Source organism: Ipomoea nil, unplaced genomic scaffold (genome assembly GCF_001879475.1).
Source record: "Ipomoea nil cultivar Tokyo-kokei standard unplaced genomic scaffold, Asagao_1.1 scaffold0465, whole genome shotgun sequence".
NCBI lineage: Eukaryota > Viridiplantae > Streptophyta > Magnoliopsida > Solanales > Convolvulaceae > Ipomoea > Ipomoea nil.
The window spans coordinates 3,219,148-3,245,409 of record NW_017616893.1 but is presented as its reverse complement, the minus strand read 5'-3'; the positions used below and the strand labels follow the sequence as shown (position 1 = coordinate 3,245,409).

At 37.8% G+C, this 26,262-nt stretch overlaps 2 protein-coding genes and 2 long non-coding RNA genes across 4 annotated transcripts; 2 read left to right on the top strand and 2 right to left on the bottom strand.

Annotated features, from left to right (window-relative positions):
* Positions 1-1,670: 1,670 nt before the first annotated feature.
* On the top strand, positions 1,671-5,573 carry LOC109172984. Its single transcript, XM_019322230.1, has 3 exons — positions 1,671-1,831; positions 2,472-4,220; positions 5,117-5,573. The coding sequence occupies exons 2-3, from the start codon at positions 2,512-2,514 to the stop codon at positions 5,301-5,303; spliced, it is 1,896 nt and encodes a 631-aa protein (XP_019177775.1). The 5' UTR covers positions 1,671-1,831; positions 2,472-2,511; the 3' UTR covers positions 5,304-5,573.
* Positions 4,627-18,973, bottom strand: LOC109172987. The gene is made up of 3 exons (XR_002052829.1): positions 18,961-18,973; positions 9,551-9,553; positions 4,627-4,832 (listed from the first exon to the last, which is right to left on the bottom strand). It is a non-coding gene; the product is annotated as an uncharacterized LOC109172987 (long non-coding RNA).
* Positions 6,288-7,094, top strand: LOC109172985. Its single transcript, XR_002052828.1, has 2 exons — positions 6,288-6,564; positions 6,868-7,094. It is a non-coding gene; the product is annotated as an uncharacterized LOC109172985 (long non-coding RNA).
* Positions 18,974-19,568: 595 nt separating the features above from the next.
* Positions 19,569-21,088, bottom strand: LOC109173091 (uncharacterized mitochondrial protein AtMg00810-like). The gene is made up of 2 exons (XM_019322347.1): positions 20,488-21,088; positions 19,569-19,600 (listed from the first exon to the last, which is right to left on the bottom strand). The coding sequence occupies exons 1-2, from the start codon at positions 21,086-21,088 to the stop codon at positions 19,569-19,571; spliced, it is 633 nt and encodes a 210-aa protein (XP_019177892.1).
* Positions 21,089-26,262: the final 5,174 nt, after the last annotated feature.

Sequence of the window (26,262 nt, the reverse complement as noted above, 5' to 3'; positions counted from 1 at the left end):
CCATAACTGATGAGTCTCAGGCTCCTTATGCGAGATCCAGGTTCCTCCTTTATTATTTTGATTTTTAAGAGCACAAATAAAGGGATGTCTGATGATGGATGTATCATATATATAATAAAATTTTCATATGTTGTCATGATAATTTTTACATACTAAAAATCTCAAGTTAATCCTTGGTGAATTTCTCATAAAAGTAACCTGAGAAATTATACATTTTCTTATATCTAAAAAAAATTATGATTTGATTACCCTTGTTGCATAGTAAGGAAAATCATAAACTTTTAGGAAAATGGTGATCAAGTGCTTCTTTGTTTGTACTAGGGGTGGGAGTTTCGGGTTTCAGTTCGATTTTTTCGGTTTCGGTTTTAAAAAAATTAAACCATTCGGTTTAACATTAGAGTTCGGTTCGATTTTGGTTCGAATTTAATCCGGTTCGGTTTAAGATCCTCAAATCTCAATATTTTCTAATTTTTTGAACATACTACCAAACAATACATATTCACATAATCCAAATCCAAACTCTAAACATTATATAACAAAATAGCAATCCAAAGTTCAAACACAATACTAAGTACTAATTACCAAGCATTAGTTAACTTTTTGCACAACCGACTCTTTAGTTGGTTCACTTGAAATATTTTTATTGACAAGATGAATAATCATCTATCTGTATAGTTGATATTAGAATAACAAATGTCAAGTACTATATAGTTAATTTTTGGACACAATCTGTTATTGCTAGTGCACTCGAAATATATTCCAGTACTAGAAAATAATCTAGTGCACTGGAAATCAAAATTAGAATGACTGTAAAGCACATTAAATTTATAGAAACATGAAACTAAGGAAAATACTGAATATTGTAAATATAACTCAAGTTAGATATAATTGTGACGTAAAAAATAATTACGACAAACAACAAAAGTGCAATGTAGAGAACAAACTATAAAGAAATCAAATAAAAAATTTAAGGGAGATACCAGTGAGAATAAGAATTGAACTACGGAGCAGGCATCAAGGGACTTGGATTTACTACTTTTATTATTATTATTATTATTATTATTATTATTATTATTATTATTATTATTATTATTTATTAAAAAAATCATATAGTATTCGGTTCGATTTTTGCCAAACTGTTCAGTTTCGGTTCGGTTCGGTTCAGTACTAAACCGTTCGGTTTACAAGAATCCCGAACCGTTCGATTTTCTATTACTAGTTCGATGCGGTTCAAATAAACGGAATCGAATTGCCTGCCTCTAATTTGTACTGAGGCTCATGTTCCTTATATGAGGTCTAAGTTCTTAACTAGTCATGCAAGAGTTATTGAAATGTTTTTGAAATTGAAGAACCTTGAAATATGAGCGTGAGAAGGGGAAAATAATACAACGAAAATAGTTTGAATATAAGAGTGAGAATAATATATGATTTTCTACTTTATCACTCAAATAATGTAGGGTTCTTAGATTTTCTGTTAGGTTTAATGTCAGGGAACAAACTCACCCCTCATTACTTATGAGTAAAAAACAAATACAGTAATAATTTGAGTCTGAGTTAGAACTTGGGTATATTCAGGGACCAAACTGCAATTTTCCAACGAATAAAATGGTAAGGTATCTTCATTCTAATAGACTACTACTACAGTATATTCAGAAGTTTCCTAAATGGTAAGTACGCTTTGAACGCTAAAGCCTCGTCTAGCGTCTAGACCTGCTGACGTTAACAAAAATCCTTTCGGGTTTCGGGTGACGTTACAGCTTCATACTTTTACTTGGGATCACAGCGTTCAGATTTCTACAACCATTGAATGCTTCACAATTCTTCAGCAATTGTAAGTTCACCATTACTAGAACTGCCCATTCGTTTTCTTTTCTATTTTTGAAAATTTATTTGCTTCTGAATGTTGTCAGGTATAAATTAATAGTGAGTTAAGTACTGTATGTTGAAGCTTTGTAAGAATTTGAAGGGTTTAGTATTCTTGAAATGCTCTCTACTTTTCCTATATTAAGAAAAATTTTCTATGATGGTTAGTTAATAGTTGATGCTAAAAGTCTGTGTTTTGAGGAGTATGATCAGACCATTGTAGTCACTTTTTACATGTTTGTCAAAGATTATGATTATAAAATGTATTATAGTGTATCTTATTTAAGCCCTAAATTTGAAGTTACTGGGAGAAGTAGAACCATAGTCCATAAACAATCTCTAATCATGATGAATAGCCAACAGTTTTACCTAATTGGGGGCTAGAATTTGGGGGTTTAGGGTTGGAACAGGGGTGACTTAAATTTCTGCTAGACCTCTATTTACATTGATTCCGTAATTGAATTATTGTTTTTGTTTTTGTTGTTGTTGGTGGTGGTGGTGGGGTGGTATTATTATTATTATTATTATTATTATTATTATTATTATTAGTTTTTTTTTTTTTTTAAGTAAATCAATCTTGAATTAATGTCTCTTTTATATGTTTTTAGATCAAATTTGAACATTGACAAGAAACCTTGGAAGGTTAATATGGATAGTAGTGTGGAACTATTAGATGGAAACGATGCTATGCGTAGAGTTTGTGTACAGAGTGAATATGAATGTTGCAGGCAGTGTTTAAATTTGGAAGATAGTCGGAAGGAGGCTTGGAATAGGTGTGCTGCTTTGGAGTTGGAGATTGAAGGGAAGAAAAACGAGGTTGAATTGCTCCAACATAAGCTTGTAGCATTGGAAGGCGAGAAGATTGCCGTTGAGAATGAGCTTCAATTATTGAAAAGAAATAGTAAAGAGATTGAAGCACAGGAAACACACACCAAAAATGTTACAAACAGTGTTATGGGTGAAGGGCTTAAACCAATGGGAGGGGTAATTGATTTGACTGAAGAAGAGATTGAAGGAGAGGATGAGGTTTTACGGTTGATGACTGAGAATAAGGTTTTGGAATGTGAGAAAAGAAAGGCTGAAACTGATATTGAGGTATGGAAAGGGAAGTGCGAAGAAATGCAATTGTTGATAACGGAGTTAGAAAAGAAGTTGGTTTCGGAAGATGGGAATACTGCAGTGCACAATAAAGAGGAGATGAATGAACATCGGTGCTTACAAAATGCATCTCTTGCCTCGGCCACTTTAGATGGTCTGCAAGCAGTAGAGGAAGTAACAAAAATTGACGGGACAATACATCCTAAGACTGGCATGGAAACATCTGGAACAGAGTCCGAACATGAAAACGGGGAGAAGGATGTTGATCATATTAGGAAGCGCATAAGGCTTGTAGAAGAAGGGCACCCTAATAAGAAGATAGCTCCATGTACACCATCTGGGGTGAAATCTGCAGTAAATAGAGTTATTGACATTGATGGAAGTGATGAGGACACAAATGAACTTTGTATGCCTTCTCTATCAGAAAGCAAAGTGGTAGGCGGCTTGCCTGATTATGGAATTGGGAATAGCATGAGTGAAAATAAGTTGTACTCAAATAATAACATAAAGATATCTCCTGTGATCCATAGCGATGATGATTATGACGACTTGATTGGCCCGAACAACGGTGCTCCATGTATATCAACTCCAAAAAGGAAGAGAGCTTACAATATTGTTGTCACTGACAGTGATAGTGATGATGATAATCTTCCACTTTGTAGGCTTGGGATTAGACATTCCGATGAACAACCAAGAGATTATCATCCAAAGAAAAACTCGATGGAATCTACTGTTTCTGAGGATGAAGTAAAAGATTCAGGTAGTAGGCGGCGTTTGGTGAAGTTGAAAAGCTATGAAGACAAAGGTGATGGAGTGAAGAGGTCTCTAAATTATGAAAATAATTGTGGTGCTAATTGTGGTGATGAAGATGAAGATGATGAGTCAGACAATGAAGGAGAAAGCTTGGATGGCTTTATCGTTGATGATGATGATGATTGTAATGGTGATGGTCTTTCTGACAGTAATGATGGTTCTAACAATAACGATGCTTCTGCAGCTGATGATTCTTCTTTTGATCCAGAAATCGCATCTGACAATGAAGAGACCTTTGGTGAAATTATCTCTAGAATTCGAAGGAAGAAAACTCATAAGTTAGAGTGGGATTATGAGGCAGATATGCTTACTGCTTTTGCCGAGGTTCCTGAGCTTTGTATGAAGGCTGTTTGTGCCCTCTATAGGATGCAAACTGATGATGAAAAGAATTGTAAATCCACAATGTACATGAATGAGCGAGGCTTTAGCCAATGTGATGCATACAGGTATGGACCTAACATAAAAAAGTCTACAGCAGCTACTATTCAAATATATGCACTAAAAGGGATATATATATATATATATATATATATATATATATATATATATATTATATATGAAGGTGACTTCGTCATAAAGCTCACAGAACCCTTTGCATATCCATTAATTATCATTATCCTTTTTGTTTGTTACCTAGTGCATTTGATTACTTGGGTTGCTCACTTGAAGCTAGTGTAGTGCTAACTTTGCATCTAATTTCTCATATGTTTCAAACTGATTCTAATGAAAGAAACTTACTTATGTATAAGAAGCCCTGGAAGAATAGTTTTTTGGAAAATATTACCATAGGAAGTAGAAATAGAATTGAACTTCAAGCTTTAGGGAAAATTTATTGTTTGAATATGTTTTTGGGGTGACGATGGAAACCCGCAACCACTACCTGAGGTGTGCACGGGGTAAACTCTGTCTTGTGATTTTAACTGACTAAGGACCACAAGGAGGTAAACTAGCCTAGGTTGCTCATAATTGACCGACTTAAACCAAGAGGGTTGGGATTCTAACTCGTGACCTTGTGGTTACAAGTTTATATCCTTAGCCATCTTGGCTGGGGTTACCCCCTATTGTTTGAATATGTTCATCCTAGAGAGTAGTTCCAGCTTCCATTTCACTTAAGTTTTAAGCACGGGGTCTATGTTTTATGAGTTAATATCCTTCCATATGTAGAATCCTGCTCATCATCACCTGAAAGAATAAATCACAATTATGGGGTAACTTGCAATTCATCATCCATAGGGATTTCATAGCATAATTGGATTGTTGTTGAAGTGTGTTTCACTACACGTTTAATTTTCTCACCTTTATTAAATTATGGCCTAATTGTCTTTGTTGACTACTGCTACAGGGGCAGTCAATTGGCTCAGTTTCTTACTGACGGAAACCTGAAGGGAGATGTAATCAAGTCTGTTAAGGAATTAGAAGAACACGATCCTAAGGGGCTTGAAAAGTGTTGGAGTTTGGCACAACGCTACTCTAAGCAGTTGTTTGAAATCTACAAAAACAATGAGGACCCGTTGTTTCTCCCTTCCTGACTTGGCTTGCTTCTTAGGTTTTTGTTCTTATGCAATTTCATGTTACTCTCAAGTTCCACTATATGCATGGCTCAGCTAGAAACTTTTGTTCATAATTAATGTTAGATATTGTTGGGGTACGGTGTAGTTATTGGTAGTTATGTACTTAGAAGCTATGAATAGGGCAAGCTAAGGGTAAGGGTCCTCCGTCTCCCTAACATTTTTATATTGTCCCAAAATACTGTCTACTAAACTAGTGAGTTATAAGCCCGTGCGGGTGATATTTTTATATTTATGATTTCTATCCCAAATACTGTCTAGTCTGTTGTTATATCGTGGACCATGATCGACAAAGCTTTGTGGACCATGGTCCAAAAACGGTGCCGCTTCTTTAAGTAAAGAAACGGTTGCCGTTAATATAACGGAGTCTGTATTTTTGGTGTATTAATTATAAAATGAAACTATAGTATATCTAAAATGAAACTGTCTCACATTATTTTTATATTATCAAATGAAATTGTAATTGAATTGAAATGAAACTGTAGTTGTGTTGAAATGAAACTGAAATGTATATAAAATGAAACTGAATAACAGTTTCACATATTTGAGTGTATATTGTCGAATGAAATTGTAGTTATATCGAAATAAACTGTAGTTGTGTTGAAATAAAATTGAAATATTATACAAATAAAGCTACTTTATGCAGAATGGATGCTGTTTCTTTTTATTAAATAAAAGAAAAGACGTCGTTTTAGACTTGACCACAATGCTTTGTGGACCGCGGTCCACGATATAATTTGCCCTGTCTATGTAAGCTAAGCCCGTGATGACGATATTTTTCTTTTGTTATTATTGTGATGTTGTGTTATGTTAATAATGGAGGTGTTTGGATAGAATTCCCCTGCATTTTAATCAGGAATGTTTAGCCAAAGTTTACTGAGTTTGCCTATTTTCTCTCTGCACCACAACAATGGATCGAAATACCCTGATTGTAGGTATATATATGTGTGTGTCCTTCAAACATCTACCTCTTATCTCACCATATAACATAGAACATCCTTAATAATCATACCATTGTCTGTGTTTTCTACTCTTTCCTCTCATTCAAACTCCGCGTCGCCCGTCTGGTTTAGGACGCCGTGGAGTTTAACCAAAATGGCAATGATGAGCAGGGCTTCAATGTTGGCGGTGGCCATCTTTACTCTTGTCCTGGCTGCCGTCAGTTTTCCGGCCGTCGCAGATCAGGCTGCTCCACCCTCTTCTCCCACGGCCACCAGCGATGGTAATTAATACATATATATTTTTAAAAATATTTTGTTGATTATACTGTTTGTATCTTCTCCCAAAAGGTTGAATTCTCAATCCCAATAGTTCCTCACATTCTGGCCCGACAGAGTAGATCACGGTGATTCATGGTTCAGTAGACAAGGCCAAAAGGTCAAATTCGGTGCGCAAAGGATCTGTCCACTTTGAACATCATCCCTACATTGTTGCCGTTAAAATTTAAATTTTGGTCTTTTTTTTCTTGAGCTAAGTCTGTGCTGCTATATTGTTTGTATTTAAAAGAGAGGTGTGGTTGTGGCAGGAACTAGCATTGATCAGGGGATAGCGTACCTTCTAATGCTGCTTGCTTTGGCGCTGACCTACATTATTCATTAAGTATGAGCCATTGAGCCTGACCAGACCTTTGGAGTTTGAGAGAGTAGAGAGATTCACGTTTTTGTCCTCGTGGCATTCTCTAATTTTGTCTTCACTCTTCGAATTTTGTAAACTATAATAATAATAAACATTTTGCCCCGTTTATTCTTTAAATAATTCACAACATTTGTAGTGTGATTCATTACTTGCTTCTTCATTTGTTTTCCTGCCCCCCCCCCCCCCACCCTCTCTCTCTCTCTATATATATATATATATATATATATATATATATATATATATACATACATATATTTCTTGTAAACAAAATTTAGAAGTTTATACCGTAATCATAAATCTTTACTACCTAAAAAATTCAAGAATCCAACATACACCTAGAAAGTTTCTAGTGCGATTTTAATGAATCATCGTCAATAAGGAATAATGGCTTTGAAACCCACAATCCACAGCAATGGGTTCCACAACCCACAAGTCAACTATAACAGTTTACACAATTGAATGCACAATTGTACCATATATATATATATATATATATATATATATATATATATATATATGTGGTACCTACCAAGCTCATTGAGATGCCTACACATCCAAGCTCAGGAAATGCCTACACATTTTGAATTTAATTTGATGACATTAGGACCGATATGTTTTGATGGCTAGGGACTATATGGTATGGAGTTTTCCCATTCAAAATGGTTGAGGACATGCAAATGGCTAGGGACTATATGGTAACAACATCATCAGCCCAAAACAGGCGAGGGCCGAGGGTAGTGTTCCCAACAACATCAGGCAAGGGTAATGTTCCCAAAATAGAACAAATCATTACTGCTCAAAATTTTGTGACCCCGTTCTTATAAATAAATGGGGCCTTATCAAAAATATAAGTGCAATCTTTAAAATTAGGGGGAATCAATGATTTAGTCCCTCAGTTATTAACGAATTGTCAATGTAGTCACTCAATTGCTTATTCATCGATTTGGTTCCCGAAAATAATTCTCCTTCTGGAGGGAGCTCCATCCTTTTCCTTCCCCACTGCAGAAGCATAGTTCATAGACCCAGACCCAGGTCTAGTCAGAATTTAGTGTTCTTCCCAGAATTTCCAGGCCTTCCCTAAGCAGAAGGGCCATGCTTTTGAGACCCAGTTCTAGTATTTCCACCCCCACAGATTGTGGAAGAGGAAGGGAGCGAGGATAACGGCAGAGAATGCTGGGGAAGTTGGGTGAGGATAAAATGAGAGAGAAACCATGTTTAGATATGAGGATCAGTGCCGGAGGAGGCTTTGAGGTCAAGGCAGGTGACTTTGTAGTCGCCGGAGCTTTGTAATATGATTCAACAATCTTCAGGCTCAGGCTGAAGAAATACCACTGTCTGTCTTTCACCACACGACACAGAAACACCAGGAAAATTTCAACTGGGATCAAGTTTTCTCAGAACCGCCTCACCAATGGCTTTCTCAACCGCCTCACCAATGGCTTTCTCAAGCCAGGCATGTTCTGATCTCTGCCATATCGGAGGAAATTTCAAAGAATCGCCGGAATCTTTAAAAACATGTCTGGTCCCCTCTCGCATATTCTTTCGCCCGTGTCTCCTTCGCTGTCGACAGCCGGCTGTCCAATGACGGTGGCCGGAATCTCCGATGTCGATGATCCTAATCGTTTTTGGTTCATCAAGCGGCGGCGCCGACAGCAGCAGTATTGGTCGGCGCAGCGGGTTGTGGTCGTCGGAGTTGTGCAATCGTCGGAGTTGAACGCTCGCGCGGACGATATACGGCTGGTTGTACGTTGACGGTGGACCGGCGAAAATAGTGGGAAAAAAATGGAAGCTTGTATTTTGTGGTGAATCGCTAAATTACAACTTTTGAAAACTAGGAGTGAAAATTAAACCATACATAAACCCACAAACCATATACTACACCCATTTTATCCAGGCATGAAATTGGATTTTCAAGGAAGATGACACCAAGGGTACTGTTTTTACTGGTTACCTCTTATCCCTCCTTTCCCCCGCTCTGAGATCTTTCCTATTCTTTTTATCCCATTTCAAGGTATGACTAGACACTAAAGCCAGACTATCCAAGATGAAGCTCCCTTTTTTACGGCTCAGGTCGACTCTCTTTTTTGGCGGTGAGCTCATTTCGACGAGCAGAAGAGATGGAGCTCCCTCCGGCGAAGCTTGGTCAGAGTTAATGAAGAAAATGACGTGAAAAGACTAAATTGCCCATGGAAAATCGGAGTTATCGCCGGATTATTGACGGAATACGGGCGGAGGGACTGAATCGACGAAAAATAATTATTTTCGGGGACCAAATCGATGAATACGTGATTGAGGGACTACATTGACAGTTCGCTAATAACTGAGGGACCAAATCGTTGATTCCCCCTTAAAACTAATACTGTAAAATATATGACTCTTCTTTTCAGTTATAGAATGGTTTTGCCATACTTAATTAAATAGGTCCTAATTATTAGGAGAGAGAAGTGATTTGGGAAAAAACTAATGAGTTTTAGGATTAATAGTAGATTTTTTTTATTTCTTATGTAACTAGGTGAAAAATAAATATTTGGTCCTCTAAAAATTGAGACCATGTGTTGTTACCCATCTTGCACACCCTAAAATCCGGCCATGCTCAATGGCGTAGCGCGTCAATTGTCTTTTGTAGTCTTCTAGTTAGAGTGGCGCAAATTATGCTGTGCAACCGAATGCACCATGCGCATGGTGCATACGATGCAAAACGACGTCGTTTTGGTTAAAAAACGCGCGTCCCACTTAAAAAAGAAATCAGGTTCGATTCCCGGCAATAGCATTTTTATATGTCCATAAATTCATAACTATATATCCATAAATTCATAACTATATATCCACAAATTCTTAACTATATATCCACAGTGAATGAATGAAGTAAAAATTTACAATGAATGAACTAAATATCCACAATGATTGAACTAAATATCCACAATGAATGAACTAAATATCCAAAAATTCATAACTATATATCCAGAAATTCATAACTATATATCCACAGTGAATGAATGAAGTAAATATCTACAATGAATGAACTAAATATCCACAATGAATGAACTAAATATCCATAAATTCATAACTATATATCCAGAAATTCATAACTATATATCCACAATAATGCTATTGCCGAGAATCGAACCTGATTTTTTTTTTAGTGGGACGCGCGTTTTTAGTCAAAACGACGTCGTTTTGCATCGTATGCATCATGCGCATGGTGCATTCGGTTGCACAGCATAACTATTGTTAGAGCAATCGTTATACCCTACACCACGGCGCGCGTAGCATTGTGCGTCGCACGCCTCCCAAAACGACGTCGTTTTGGGAGGCGCGGTAGGAAATTGCTGTGATTATGTATATTTGTTCACACAATTATGTATATTTGTTCATACAATTATGTACATTTTTATACAATTATGTACATTCTTTTTATACAATTATGTACATCCGAATCAGAAAATTTGTGTGTATTATGTTAAGAGTTGATGTGTATTATGTTAAAAGTTTATGTTTATTATGTATTATGTTAGATTATGTGTATTTTCTTTTAAAAAGAGTGTATATTTTGTTATATAATTATGTACATTCGTATACAATTATGTGTATTCTAGTATAACATTATGTACATTTTTAAACAGGGTTTTTTTTTTTAAAGAAAAAATAACTGCCATACACTGGGGCGGAAAATTTCAAAAAAAATAAATTAATTAAAACGACGTCGTTTTGCATATGGGCGCACAGTGCAACGCGCGCCGTGTGTAGGATATAAATTGCCATTGTTAGAGTGGAATGGTAGTCCACCCACTATGGATTCAATCGTTATGCCATGGAACCGTGTTCACCATTCATGGTGAACACGGTTCCAACGGTGTTAGTACACCGTTATCTTTTTTTTTTTTTTTTTTCTTAATTAATTGCGTGACTTTTCTTTTTCATTTTCACATTTCGCGGTTTCACTTTAATTTGAGGTGAGCAATGATTTCGGACATTCATAAATTATGAATTCATGCCTGCACATTCACTTTGGAACCATGCCTACACATTCCTGTCCGAAATCACGGACATTCATAAATTACGAATCCATGCATGCACATTCACTTTGGAACCATGCCTACACATTCAATTTGGAACCATGAGATTATGATTTTTCTGTTATAAGATTATGAATTTTCAATTATGAGATTATAAATTTTCTGTTATGAGATGATGAATTTTCTGTTATGAGATTATGAATTTTCTGTTATGAAATTATGAATTTTCTGTTATGAAATTATGAATTTTCTGTTATGAAATTATGAATTTACATTACATTCATAATCTCATAACAGAAAATTCATAATTTAATAAATATTTTACTTTTATGCGATTATGAATTTTCTGTTATGAGATTATAAATTTACATTACATTCATAATCTCATAACAGAAAATTCATAATTTGATCAGACGCGCGCCGTTAACTCCACATCGGCGAATTTTTTTTTAACGTAAAAACGACGTCGTTTGGACTTGTGTTCACCATTCACGGTGAACACGTTTCCAGGGCATAATTTGCGCTATGGATTCATCCGGTACATTGGTAGCTCATTTATATTATATTTTCAGCGTATTGGGCCCTAGCTCAATTATATTATTTTAAGGGCCCTAGCTCATTTATATTATTTTAAAGGTATTGGACCCTATCAATTCAATTTATATTTCCTACCTGTTATCTAATATTAACCCGGTTTTATGGAGGGTATTGTCAATTAAAATTCATCAATATTGATAATCAATATACATCTTTACTGGAAATTATGAAATTTCCGACCATCTGAAAGTGATCTTAAATCAAGTCGAAAGCCTTTTACTTTCAACTTGATTTAAGATTACTTTCAGGTGGTCGGAAATTTTATAATTTCCAGTAGTGCATGTACAATGCTATAATTGTTTTCAGAAAATAAAATGCATACGGAATCAAGCTCTACCGTTATGATGACGAGTCATGCTGATAACCTGTTGTAAATTAGACTTCCTTACCTAAAGTTTTTTGGGATAACGTTTATGCAACTGAAATCTTTTCAATAATAATTGTTTGTATATACACCAGAGCTAACAATAATATAAGAACAACATATATAGAAGTAGGGAAAAGTAAGAGGCGACATATAAAATAAATGTTTCTAACATTTAGGATTTTTTTAATTCAAAAATGAGTTTTTTTTAAACAATTATAAATTCTTACTAACTTTTCCATTCTATTCCATCGTTTTATTTACTTTTGTTTTTCTTTTTCAATTTGGTAAGTCACCCAGGTCTAGATTAGAACAAAGTGTTAATTTTGATTTTAAGATTTTTTGGATTAAAAAACAGTATAATGATATAACATCTGCTTTTTCGCAAGCCTCTAACCCAGGAATCATGGTGAACCATTATGAGAACAGTAATGGGTGAAACCAATTGTCAGTTTCTTTGCAATTTTGTTTCCACATTCTCAAAGCATAGGCATTAGGGGTAAGCAATGAACCCTCACCAATTTACAAAATTAGTCAAATTTGTTCCTTATCCAATTGACATTCAATTAGGGTGCGTTTGAAAACCCAAAAAATGACTTTTGAGTTTTTAGTGTTTGGCAAGATGGGGGAAAAAAATGTCAATGGAAAATGATGCATTAATCAAAGGAAAATATGTATGTTTTGGGGAAAAATGACTTTCCTTTTTTTGGTAAGTCATTTTCCAAGGGCAAATTATTGTATGGACAATAGTCCACACAATGTTATGTGGACCATAATAAAAAGTACATTTTAATATACTAAATGTACATTATTTTTGTACTTAATGTACAATATACAATATAATGTACACTCATAACAAAAATAATGTATATCCCCTGTATGCAATATACATTATTTTTGTACTGAATTTACATTATATTTGTACTGAATATACATTATTTTATAGTAGACAAAATATGGTCTACACAACTTGTGTGGACCATGGTCCACACAATAATGATTGTTTTCCAAGGGATGCACATGCAAAATTTTTCGGACTTAATTTATTGCGGGCTTTTGCAAGTCGGCCCACCAAACCCGCAGGCTAAGGTTTATGCAACCAAAGCCCGCCCCATATGGGTTGGCGGGCCCCGCGAGCCGGTCCGCGGACATTTTTTTTTTAAATTCAAAGTTTAAAAAAAGTCTATAAATAATATTAATTTTTTTCTATTTAAAAATTTTTAAAAAGTTATATTTTTTAAAATATTACACACACACACACACACACATACACACACACACACACACACACACACATATATATATATATATATATATATATATATATATATATATATATATATATATATATATATATATTTGTCCCGTGCGGTGCACAGACAAAAATTTATAAGTATTGTTGTAATGTTATGATACAAAGCACAATTAGTTTTATTAAAAATGTAAGTATAGTCATACAATGTAATATTTAAATGTTAAAGACAATACATGCATTCATATTGCTAATCTCATTTGCAATAATGATCTTACAAAGTTAAACGGACCGAGAAAGACCCGGATCATATCGTGATTTACACACAAAATAATAATAATAATAATGATCTTACAAATCTATTAATATGCATTCACCCTTAGACGGGAAAATTTTTTCCCTACTTGATTTTACTTTACCTAATTTTCTTTGTAAATTATTTAAAAACTAATCAAAATTACAAACTATTAAAAAGTTAGTATATATATATATATATATATATATATATATATATATATATATATATATATATATATATATATATATATATATATATATATGTTGGAAAAATAGCATTAAAATGCAATGACATTTTAAGTGGCTACTTTGTGGTACAATTATCAGTGGGGTCCATTTTTGATTTGGGTCGGGTCAAAGTGGATTCGAGTTCTTCGTAGTGAGACGAAGAGATTGATATATTGTACGCTCAAAACGGATAATAGGTGAATGAGATATTGATTCTCAAAGTAGACCCATTGAGTTGGGAAAATGAAGGGAAAAAGTGAGCTTTTGTCCACATTGGTTTGGGAAGAGGATTTGGCCCACTATTTATACAAGAGTCCTTTAAAGGCTTATTGAATTGTATAACATAGAGGCTCTCTCTTGTGCACAAGGGGGGTGCATCCCAAACTAAGATCGAAAAGGTTTGATTCAAGTTTGAGTTGGCAGGCCTTGCGAGCTAAGGTATGCCAACTTTTGGTACCATTTTCCAAAGTCACTTGAAAGTTCGGCCTTGGACGTTGGTCGAAAGGAGGCCGAAAGTAACACAGTTGGGACAATACTTGTGGGATTAAATTCAAAATTTAATCTCATAGTGGCCAGGTGTTACAAGGCCAAGTTTTAAAGGCCATAATGAATGCTATTAGTTCCTTCATCCCTATATAAGAAGGGAGTTGGACAGCAGATTTTTCACACAGAAAACAAGAACACAACAAGAGAGATACACTTGCACGTTTTTCCAGCTTCAAAACTCTGCTTCTACTCCTTTCTTAAGCCTAACTGTGTTCAAGGCTTTGCTCTAATTCGCCGGGTTCGTTCGTTTGGGTGCTCAAACGTCGAACCGAAGCGCGTTTTATCCTGGGAAACCTAGGCCACGACGCTGATAAACATTATTTTTAGTGTTATTTTAAATAACCTTTTTATAGTTAAGTTGCAAATAATTGCTTATTTCTTATCTATTTTTATTTATTATTGCTATAATTAGTTTTTAGTAGTATTATTCAATTTTAGGTTGTTTTTATTAAATTTATTTTATTATTTGAATTCTGTTAGTCTAATAATTTCTTGATCCTAATTTTTTTTTTTTTTTGAAAATTTCTTGATCCTAATTTAATGATTAATATTTATAATTTTAGTAGTACATGTACAGTAGGAGTTTAATAAATGTAGATTAGTTATATATGGTCTCTAATATTATTATTATTATTATTATTATTATTATTATTATTATTATTATTATTATTATTATTATTATTATTATTAGCCTATTTAATAGATTTCAGAAAGTCAAAATTACTTACGAGAAGAAAGGCGCAGAGCTCAGCAAATCAGTATTCCGCAGATGAAGTCCTCTGGTGATCCCATTAAATAGCGGGAAGATTTTCGACGGCAATCCTTGCTTCAAGAATTTTCTGCGGCTATTCTCGATCTGAATCATGGAGTTACCGTTGGAGCTAGAGCAGTATAAAAGGCGGCAACAATGGAGAAACAAGATCATCAATTCACCCCGGACTGTTCTCGGCGGCGCCGGCGGTGGCTATGTTTCTGACCGACGCACGCAGCAGCTTCAATCTCTCACCAGCAAATTAATCCGGGTGATAATTCTTTGGGTGCAGCTTTAATTCAGTGGCAGCAATTCAATTTGGTATCATCAATTCTTGTTAGCAAGGTCAAATTGTTTTGATTACAACTTCAATTCTGTGCATTACAAAGTGATTTTCACATTTATGTTTACGGGAGATGTGATAATTCCATTTGAAATTTTTATTAAGATTAGGGTGTTTAATTAATTTCTTTCTAAGCTTTTGCAGTAGTTTTAGTTTTACTTTACAATTCATTATGTTTTATTTACGAAATGCTAATGAGTACTTAGTGCATAATATTTGATTACAATACTAATTATAATGTTTAGTGCTCAAGTATTTGTAAATCGTGATTCCTTTATTGCAATGGTAATTGATTCATGTTCTTAGGTTTCTCTATTTTTATTATCAAATCTAATTCCAGTCTTTATTCCCTGTCATTGTGTTTCACAGTAATTCAATTATCTTTTCTTTCAGAAGGCTGAACCCCAACCCTAAGGGCCCCCTACACCCCGGCCCGACAGAGCATTTGGGAGGATGTAAATCATGGTGACTCAATTGAACATTAACCACAGAGGCTAGACTGGTGCTCACTGCGCACAAGGAGCCCCCCATGACTCAACTGAACATTAACCACAGAGGCTAGACCGGTGCTCACTGCGCACAAGGAGCCCCCCTCACCTTGAGAGGTTGCTCCCACACTGCCGCTGGTGAGACTCAATCCTTGGTCATTCTTTCAAAGTTTCACCTCTATGACCAGTTGAGCTACCCATGCGGGCTTCAATTATCTTTTCTGCCTTGATTTCTATCGCGTTTCCATTTAATTTTTATTCCATTTTGATTGCCGTTTGGTTTTTAAAATTCTTTATATTGTCAAGTTACTTTAATTTTATGTTCATTAAATTGCATTGTTATTAAATTGCACCGTATCAATTCTCTGAGGGATCGACCCTTGCTAAAAGCACGCTACAACTACAATTGACTCGTGCACTTGCGAGGACATTACATTAAAATTGTCCATCAACGCTCCTAGCACTTTTGGAAGGTGGCAAATAAGGTTTTAAGGAAAGAGTGGTCTCTTGACTCACGCAAAAAACCCGGCTATACCCATACACGAGCCATCTTTTCCTTCTTTCGGTTTTGGATTATGCTTCTAAGCAAAATCCTTCTCTCTATTTGATTTAGTTATGGATTGGATTTATAATCTGAGGATTATTAGTTCCAATTTCGGTTGATATATATTGGTAGAAAAGCTCTCATATGTGGTCATGTCATTAGGTGTGGTCGTGTGGTCATATCTGTGTCGTTGAATCAGTTTAATCTAACGGCAGTGGTAATTCTGAGAATTTTCGTGCGTTTTAGTAAGTGGGGGTGTTATGGTAATTACAGTGGCCATTTTATAGCGGGCGGGTTCTAGAATACACCAACAGTGTTGACAACATACACCAATAGGGTAATAAAACACACCACAGTGAAACACACCAATGGTGTATTTCCATGTTATGGCAATTACAGTGGCCATTTATAGCGGTTGGGTTCCAGAATACACCAACAGTGTTGACAACATGCACCAATAGTGTAATAAAACACACAACAATGTGATTTTCCTTATTCCGGTGTTTTATGACGAGTTTACCCTTGCAGTTCACTGGGTAGGAGAATGTGCGCGAAAATACTGGAAAAATCTTGATTAATATGATTCATTGGATCTATCTAATCTAATGGCCTATAATTGACCATATGACCACACCTAACAACATGACCACATGTGATCACCCCTCTATATTGGTATATCTTTTTCGTAGATATATATGTATATATAACCGTTGGTTTTGTTATATATATATTTGTGTGTATATATATATATATTTTGGATATATATCCAATAATATTTTATATATATTTCGTGTGTATATATATAAATATTATTTTTGAGATATTAAATCGATTTTGGTCATTATCACCAACAATATATATATATATATATATATATATATATATATATATATATATATATATGAATCCGGATCAGGTGAGGACCTAATCTTAGGTGAGGACGTGAGGACTAATCTTGTGCGTTTGTTTTTTTATTTGGATGGTCCAGATTTGAGTTATTGAGATCACATGGATTGATCTTTTTTGTTAAAGTGGGATAATAGTGTCTTTTTCTATTTTTTTAAGTGTGAACGCATGTGTAATCCTTGGCCAAATTGGTTTCTTATTTTCTTGGATCATCACCGTTGCAATTTGGAGCCGCGATTTCTTCATCATTGATTGAGTGTTCGCCCATGCAAACTAATCAGTATTTTTTATTTTTTTTCGCTTGTTCTTTTGAGTATAATATTGTCTATATTTAGATTGTCGTGTATATGTATAAATGCCTGGGTAGTACGATTGTGCATTCGTGTGTGCTGATTGTGCAACCTAGTGTTGTAAGTTGTGCACTATAGGCTAGGGAGTTGTGCATTATAGCACATAGTTCAATGCATCGTAGAACATTGGATGTTCACTGTATGATTTTTTGGCGGGGTTTGAATGCACAACAATGAAGTTATTGATGCACAACACTCAGTATAGGAATGCACATCTTTTAATAAGACTGATTTACCCTAAATTTATATATTTTAATATTTTAAATGGATTTATTTTCTTAATCCGTGTGATTTGTTTCTTTTAATCTCAATCATACATCATTCTGATTTAATGGTCTAGATTAGTCCTCACGTCCTCACCTAAGATTAGGTCCTCACCTGATCCGGACCCATATATATATATTGTAGGCCATTAGATTAATTGTAAGCCATTAGATTAGATAAATCCAACGAATCACATTCATCAAGGCTTTTCCGATATTTTCGCGCCCGTTCTCACAGTACGCGAACTGCAAGGTTAAAGTCGTCATTGGGCACCAGAATATATCAAATCATAGTGTTGTGTGTTTTATGTTCGTTATTGGTGCATTATTAACCTTACTGTGGTGTATTTGAGAATTCGTGTTGGTGCCTTCCCGAGCGGTCAGTGCGACCACACTAATAGTTATACAAATATACACCATCCATGTTAGAAAATGCACACCAAAAAAACATGCACAAATTAGATACGCATCACCAGAACGCACCACTAGGTATGACTAAAAGCATCACACAGCGTTCAGAATACACCATTGGGGTGGTGAGTTATATGGTGTATTTTTTGGGTGTGTTGTGTATTTTTTGGTGTATTTGTGCATTTCATTGTGGTGCTTTTTCCTAACACTGTTGGTGTCTTTTGTTAACACTGTTGGTGTATACTGACAAGCGACCAATATAAATAACCACTACAATTACCATAACACCCCCCACTTACCAGGACGCGCTTAAATCTTTAAATCTTCTGAAATTAGCCGCTGCCGTTAGATTAAGCAAAATGGATGACGCTGATAGGGCCACACCGCCGCACCTAAAGCCACTGCTGCATATGAGCCTTATTTTATATATATATATATATATATATATATATATATATATATATATATATATATTACTGTGTACGTAGTATATATATTACCTCATGAAGGAAGGTTCCAATGAGAACACTTGCTTAGGTGAGAGCGTGAGAATCATGTGCATCCATCTAATATTTTTTAATGATCTTGATTAGATTAAGTGTGTGCGAACGCGAATTAAATAGGTACAATTCTTTTTTTTCACATATGTCAATTGATTTCCTAGCATGGAATTATGAAATTGTCAAAGTCTTTGGCATTTTAAAAGGGTCAAGGGATATGCTCTATTTTCTTGATTATGATGGCTTTCAGGAATTAAGTAGGAAGTTACAAAAAAATATCATAATGTGATTTTTTTTTTTATTTTATTTGGGGGCCGGCGTGTAAATAAATAAAAAAATCACAATGTGTGATTGTATTTGCTTTCAATATCTTTGCTTTCAATTTCATTAGGATTTTTTTACTTCAAAAATGACTTTAAAAAAAAAAATCAATTGTAGATTCTTACTAACTTTTCCATTTTATTCCATCGTTTTATTTACTTTCATGTTTCTTTTTCAATTTGTTAAGTCACCCAAGTCTAGGCTAGAACAATCAAATTGGAATTTTGTTTCCACCCACATTCTCAAGGCATAGGTTAAATATTGGAGAAAAATTCAATTATCAATTAGTTTATACTTATGTAGTTTCTCAATAAAATAAATTTTTTGTGAGTTTTCTCTCTCTCTCTATATATATATATATATATATATATATATATATATATATATATATAAAGAAGAAATATTAGAGAGAGTTCAACAATCAAAATCTTGTTTGGCAAATCTAGCTGAAAAGGTAGTTGAAAGCTTAAAAAGAGCTGAAAGCTGAAAAATTATAAGCTAGGAGCTGAAAATTGAAGAGTTGTTAAACTAGCTGTTATGCTTAGCTTGAAAGTGTTTGGAAAAATTAACTTTTTGATAAGCTGATAAATGTAAAAAGACAAAAGAGGACATCTTCATAAAATTTAAATTAGATTGTTTACATATTAAAATTTAACATTTTTTTCTTCAAAAAAATTAACATTTTGAAATAAAATTATTAGTATAATCATGATCTAGATCCCATAATGAAGTACCAATATTGTTGCGAATCTCCTTCATCTAATAATAATAATTATTATTATTATTATAATTGTGGTGAAAGTTGCGAATAAAGGACAAGATAAAAAAAATTTAATTGGGAAAGGTAAAACGACGTCATTTCTTTAAAATAATAAGGACAAAGATGGAAAAAAAGTTAGGAAGCTACTAGCTTATTTTAACAAAATTCATTTACTATTAAAAATTTGTTAACTATTAAAACATTAGCATAATTACAGTTATTTCCCACATTTTAAAATTGATCTTGGTGAGGATACGATATATCCGAATAATCAATAATGAGTCTGTACAAGAGTATATCTAGTAGTGAATAGTAAACCTATTTCAAAACGAATACTAATAATAATAGATAACGAATACTAATGATAATAGAGTCCTAATACTCCCCCTCAAGCACAAGGTGGACTAGCAACAACATTGAGCTTGCCACACAGAGTAGAGAAACGCAGACCAGGGAGAGCTTTAGTGAACACATCAGCCAGCTGATCCTTTGTGGAAATGAAGCTAACCTGCAACTCCTTCTTCACCACTTTGTCACGAACACAGTGGTAATCAATTTCCACATGCTTCGTACGAGCATGGAACACCGGGTTGGAACAGAGATAAGTCGCACCCAGATTATCGCACCAGAGAGTGGGAGGAGCAGCCAACGACACCCCAAGCTCGTGCAACAGAGAAACCAACCAGGTGACCTCCGCAGACACATCAGCCAGAGCCTTGTATTCAGCCTCTGTAGACGAACGAGCAACCGTATGTTGCTTTCGGCAAGACCAGGAAATCAGATTGCCACCAAGAAAAACTGCAAAACCACTAGTAGACTTCCTGTCAGCTGGATCACCAGCCCAGTCCGAATCCGAAAAGGTATGAACCGCAACAAAGGAGGAAGGGCGAATAAAAATGCCAAAGTGCAAAGTTCCTTTTACATACCGCAGAACACGCTTGAGCATAGCCCAATGCTCAGTAGTCGGAGAGTGCATATGCTGACAGACCCGATTCACGGTAAAAGAGAGATCCGGGCGAGTGACAGTAAGATACTGCACAGCCCCAACAAGACTGCGATACTGCGTGGGATCCGCGTAGGAAACCACAGAATCAGAGGAAGGTCGGGACACAGGAACCGGAGTGACCAACGGTTTACAGTCCACCATACCTGCACGGCTCAAAATATCTCGCATGTATCGCTGCTAAGAAAGAAACAAACCACCATCTTGGGAGACCGTCTCAATGCCAAGAAAAAAGGACGGAGCACCCATGTCACGAATCTTAAACTCCGGGGCTAAGTCAGTAAGGAGCTGAGTAACACACGAAGCATCAGACCCCATAACAAGGATATCATCAACATATACAAGCAAATATAAATAGACAGAGTCACGAGTATAGATGAATAAAGAAACATCAGTCTTGGAGGGTGAAAAACAAACCGACACCAAGAAAGCATGCAACCTTCACGCTCGAGGAGCCTGCTTAAGACCATAGAGTGACCTCTGTAACAAACACACATTATCCGGCCGTGACTGGTCTTCATAACCGGGCGGCTGTCTCATGTAAACTGTCTTTGCAAGATTGCCATTGAGGAAGGCGTTGTGAACATCCAACTGCCGAATGACCTAACCGCGAGAGACGGCTAAGGAGAGAAGAAGCCGCACGGTGGTGGGTTTGACGACAGGACTGAAAGTCTCAAAGAAATCCTGCCCATCGACTTGATTGAAACCCTTAGCGACCAATCGAGCCTTGTGCCGCTCAATCGTGCCATCGGCCTTGCGCTTCGTTTTGAACACCCATTTGCACCCCACAACATTCATGCCAGGTGTGCGACTAACCAGACGCTAAGTGTGATTCTGGAGCAAGGCATTAAACTCAAGATCCATGGCCTCACTCCACTTCGGATACCGAACTGCCTGAGAATAACAAGTCGGCTCAGGAACAGTCATAAGAGCCACATGCTGCGTCGGTCCTCGAGAACGGGTTGCCATAACATGAGACCGAGGCTGAACAGGCTTCACCGTACGGCGGCTTCGCTTGGGCGCAGTAGGAGCACCCGAGACTGCCCCTTCCGGAGCCGTGGCAGTCATGGTGCAAGAATCTGAACCAGCTGCGGCAGCCCCGGAATCCGCGTCCAACTCCGGATGAGGATCAGGTCCAGTGGGACAAACATCGGAGCCAACACCAACCCGAACGGCACCAACACCCCACGACTCAACCGGGCGCGAGCTAGAGGCCTGAGAAGGCACAGAAGAAGCAAACGGATATATGGTCTCATCAAACCGCATATGACGGCAAATGAATACCTTGTTAGTAGCAGGATCTAAACAACGATAGCCACGAAACGAAGACGGATAACCAAGAAACACACACGGGGATGACCGATACTGCAACTTGTTACGATTGTATGGGCGCAACAGAGGATAACAGAGACAGCCAAACACACGCAAGGAATAAGAAGGACTAGAATGGTGCAAACGATAATGAGGACTGACGTTGTCTAGAACTCGAGTAGGCATTTTATTGATAAGATAGACCGCAGTCTCAAAGGCAGAGTCCCAATATCGCTGGGGAACCGAAGCCTGAGCCAAGAGAGCCAGACCCGTTTCCACAACGTGACGATGCCGATGCTCAACTCTACCATTCTGCTCATGGGTATAGGCACAAGATTGCCTTTGATTGATACCCAAAGAGACAAAAGTACGGTGCAACCGTTTATACTCTCCCCCTAAATCAGATTGTATAGAGACAATTTTACGACCATATGAACGCTCAACCAGTGACCGAAACTGCTCGAAGATAGCATACACATCAGTTTTTAATCGCATAGGATAAAACCATACATAACGTGTGTAGTCATCAACAAACAAAACAAAATAACGAAAACCATTGACAGAAAGAAAAGGCGCTGAGCCCCAAATATCAGTATAAATAAGCTCTAAAACATGCGACGTAGTAGTATTGACACGAGGCAAGGGAAACCGAGATGATTTCCCAAGCATACAAGCACGACATGACACCGAACTATTACTAAAACTAGAATCAATAGAACACGAATTCAAAATCTTCCGCAAGACACGAGGATGAGGGTGACCCAACCGACCATGCCAAACTTCAGAGGAGACACGCGAAGCCACTAACGCAGCGGGACTCGAACGAGAAACAGCCCAAGAATAGAGACCCCTCGAAGCCTGCCCTTTATATAGAACTTCCCTGGTTGAACGATCCTTCACAAAGAAACAATCCGAGTGAAATTCAAAGAAGACATTATTAACACGGGTAAACCGTTGTACAGATAATAAAGACGCAGAAAGCCCAGGAACATAAAGAACGTCAGACAACCGAAACAGTGTTTTAGAAGAGGCTACCGAAGACGAACCAGTACCAACAATAGGTAAACACTTACCGTCACCAACACGAAGATGATCCGGACCGTTATAAGAGACCGCCTAGGACATCAAAGACGGATCCGGGGTGGCATGGTTCGACGCACTAGTGTCGGGAAACCATTGTTGAGTGCTAACCGAAGCCGCATCGTCCATGGGATACGCAACATGCACTCTCGGCCCCGGAGCTCCATCATATCGGCGAAAGCACGAAGCGGCCGAATGGCCCTCGCCGGAGCAGATCTGATATTGGACAGCCCCGGCACCACCTCGACCACGGCCACGCCCTTTGCCGCGACCACAGCCGCGGTTGCCGCCTCCACGCTGCTGCACGCCCGAACGGCCTCCACCTTGCTGAGCCGCCATGGCGGTCGGAACAGCAGCAACATCACCAGCATCATCGACACATATAAAAGCCTGCGAAACAAGAAAATCGGATAGCTCGGGCAGAGACACCAGAGCACCCCTTGTGAGCAACGCCATCAAAGGACGATATTCGGACCGCAAGCCTCAGAATATATACATATTATGATCCTCTAGCGTCATCGGACGGCCGGCAAGCACCAAATCCTCGATAAGCACCTGTGCACGGCCAAGATAGTCCGGGATCGAAGCATCCCCCTGCCGCAATCCTTGTAACTCGCCCACCAACCGGAGAGCACGAGCCCGTGTCGTCGAACCAAGGACCTGTTCGATCGCCAACCACAAATGCCGAGAAGTGGACTTACCGATTGCGAGGTGCATCATCTCATCGGACAAGGATGAGATAAAAAAGGAGAGCATGTTCTTATCTTGACGGAGCCATGCACTCCGAGCAGCGGAAGACGAAGCCGACGAAGGCACGGTAGGAACAGCTCCCTCGGCAGGCGGCACGGCAAGGGTGGTGATCGACGGACACACTGACGTACCATCGACAAAACCCAATAACCCTTGACCATCCAGGAACGGAAGAAGCTGAGTACGCCAAAACAAAAAATTGCGGGATGTCAACTTGATGGAGACGAAGTGATGCGCCGAAGAGAAAGACACCCCCGATGCAGTGGTGCAACAAGCGTGGCCTCGGAAACAGTCCGTTCAGAACTACCAACAGAGCCGTCATCAGATCTGAGGTGCGCCATGGAGAGAAGAGAGAGAAACCTGCTGATACCAGATGAGGATACGATATATCTGAATAATCAATAATGAGTATGTACAAAAGTATATCTAGTAGTGAATAGTAAACCTATTACAAGACGAAAACTAATAATAATAGATAACGAATACTAATTGATGGAATAATCACGGAGCCGGAGCGGAGCAGGATAATATGGACCGGGTCGGACCCCGCGTCCACCCGCGGCACAGGACGAACCACCCCAGGGTCGGCCCAGTGGGGGTCGGCGTGGGCCGACCTCCCCGAGCTCGGCCGAGCCCCATAGGCTCGGCCCCTTAGCCGAGCTTCGTGCTCGGCCAAGGGCCGGGTCCTCGCGTGGAGCGAGTCCCGCGGGCCTAGGGCCCGTAGCAGCCGGGGAGTATTTAAACACCCCCCGGTGTCCTAATTAGGCATCTCATACTTTTCCTACAACCTTTGTCTTGTTATTACACGATCTGAACATCTGTAATAACATTTTATATCCAAGTAATACAATCTTTACCGTTTTATTATTCGTTCTTATATTAAATCATATATACGGGTTGTATAATCCGGACCCCCGGGTTCATATAATACATCACTAATGATGATGAGGATTGTATATTCAACGTAACAGAATAATAGTCTGAACAATAACAATATAAGGAGATAAGTAAAGACTCATAGCCAACTACTAACACAAGAGTCCTAACACTCCCTCTCAAGCTCAAGGTGGAGCAGTCGAAATATTGAGCTTGTCACGAAGAAAGGAGAATCGAGTGGACGCAAGTGGCTTGGTAAAAAATATCAGCAATCTGATCCTTTGTCGAAATAAAGTGAACCTGAATTTCCTTTTTGGAGACCTTGTCTCGGACAAAGTGATAATCTATTTCCACATGCTTAGTCCGAGCATGGAAAACCGGATTGGCACACAGGTACGTAGCACCCAAGTTGTCACACCATAGAAACCGATTTCCCTAAGCAGAGAAACAAGCCATGTCACCTCAGCCGCCACATCAGCTAAGGTCTTATATTCTGCCTCAGTAGAGGAACGCGCCACAGTGCGTTGTTTCCGGCACGACCACGAGATTAGATTAGAGCCCAAAAACACCGCAAAACCACTGGTGGACTTCCTATCATCCGGACTACCAGCCCAATCCGAATCAGAAAACGCATGCAGCGAGGTAGACAAAGACTTTCGAACACACAGCCCCATGCCAAGAATGCCTTTCACATAACGCAACACCCGCTTCATCATAGACCAATCGGCAGTAGTAGGAGCCTGCATGCGTTGACATAGCCGGTTGACCGCAAAAGACAAATCAGGACGAGTCACCGTTAAGTATTGCAAAGCACCAGCTAGTCCACGATAGTGCGTAGGATCAGCGAAGGGAGCAACATCACCGTCCTCAGAGCGAGCAACCGAGATCGGGGTAGAAACCGGCTTACAGTCAACCATCCCTGCACGCTTGAGAATATCCTGAACATAATGTCGCTGAGACAAAAGAATACCATCAGAAATAGAGACAGTCTCAATCCCTAGAAAAAAGGACGGGGGCCCCATATCTCGAATTTTAAACTCCTGAGCAAGCTGATCCACCAGCCCAGTAACACGGCGAGAATCCGAGCCCATGACAAGAATGTCATCGACATAAACCAGAAAATAAAGCTGCACACCATGATCAGAATAAATGAACAAAGACACATCAGTCTTCGATGGAATAAAGCCAACGGAAAGAAGAAAGTTATGTAACCGGGTAAACCATGCACGCGGGCCTTGCTTAAGCCCATATAAAGAGCATTGCAGAAAACAAACATGAGTAGGAACTGACTTGTCCTCGTATCCCGGAGGCTGAAGCATATACACTGT

Coding starts and splice junctions, on each gene's coding strand:
- LOC109172984 (XM_019322230.1), top strand. CDS start 2,512: ATGGATAGTAGTGTGGAACTATTAGATGGAAACGATGCTATGCGTAGA. Junction 4,221..5,116: donor AGCCAATGTGATGCATACAG/GTATGGACCTAA, acceptor CTACTGCTACAG/GGGCAGTCAATTGGCTCAGT.
- LOC109173091 (XM_019322347.1), bottom strand. CDS start 21,088: ATGCGAGATATTTTGAGCCGTGCAGGTATGGTGGACTGTAAACCGTTG. Junction 19,601..20,487: donor CAACCCGGTGTTCCATGCTC/GTACGAAGCATG, acceptor CTACCTTTTCAG/CTAGATTTGCCAAACAAGAT.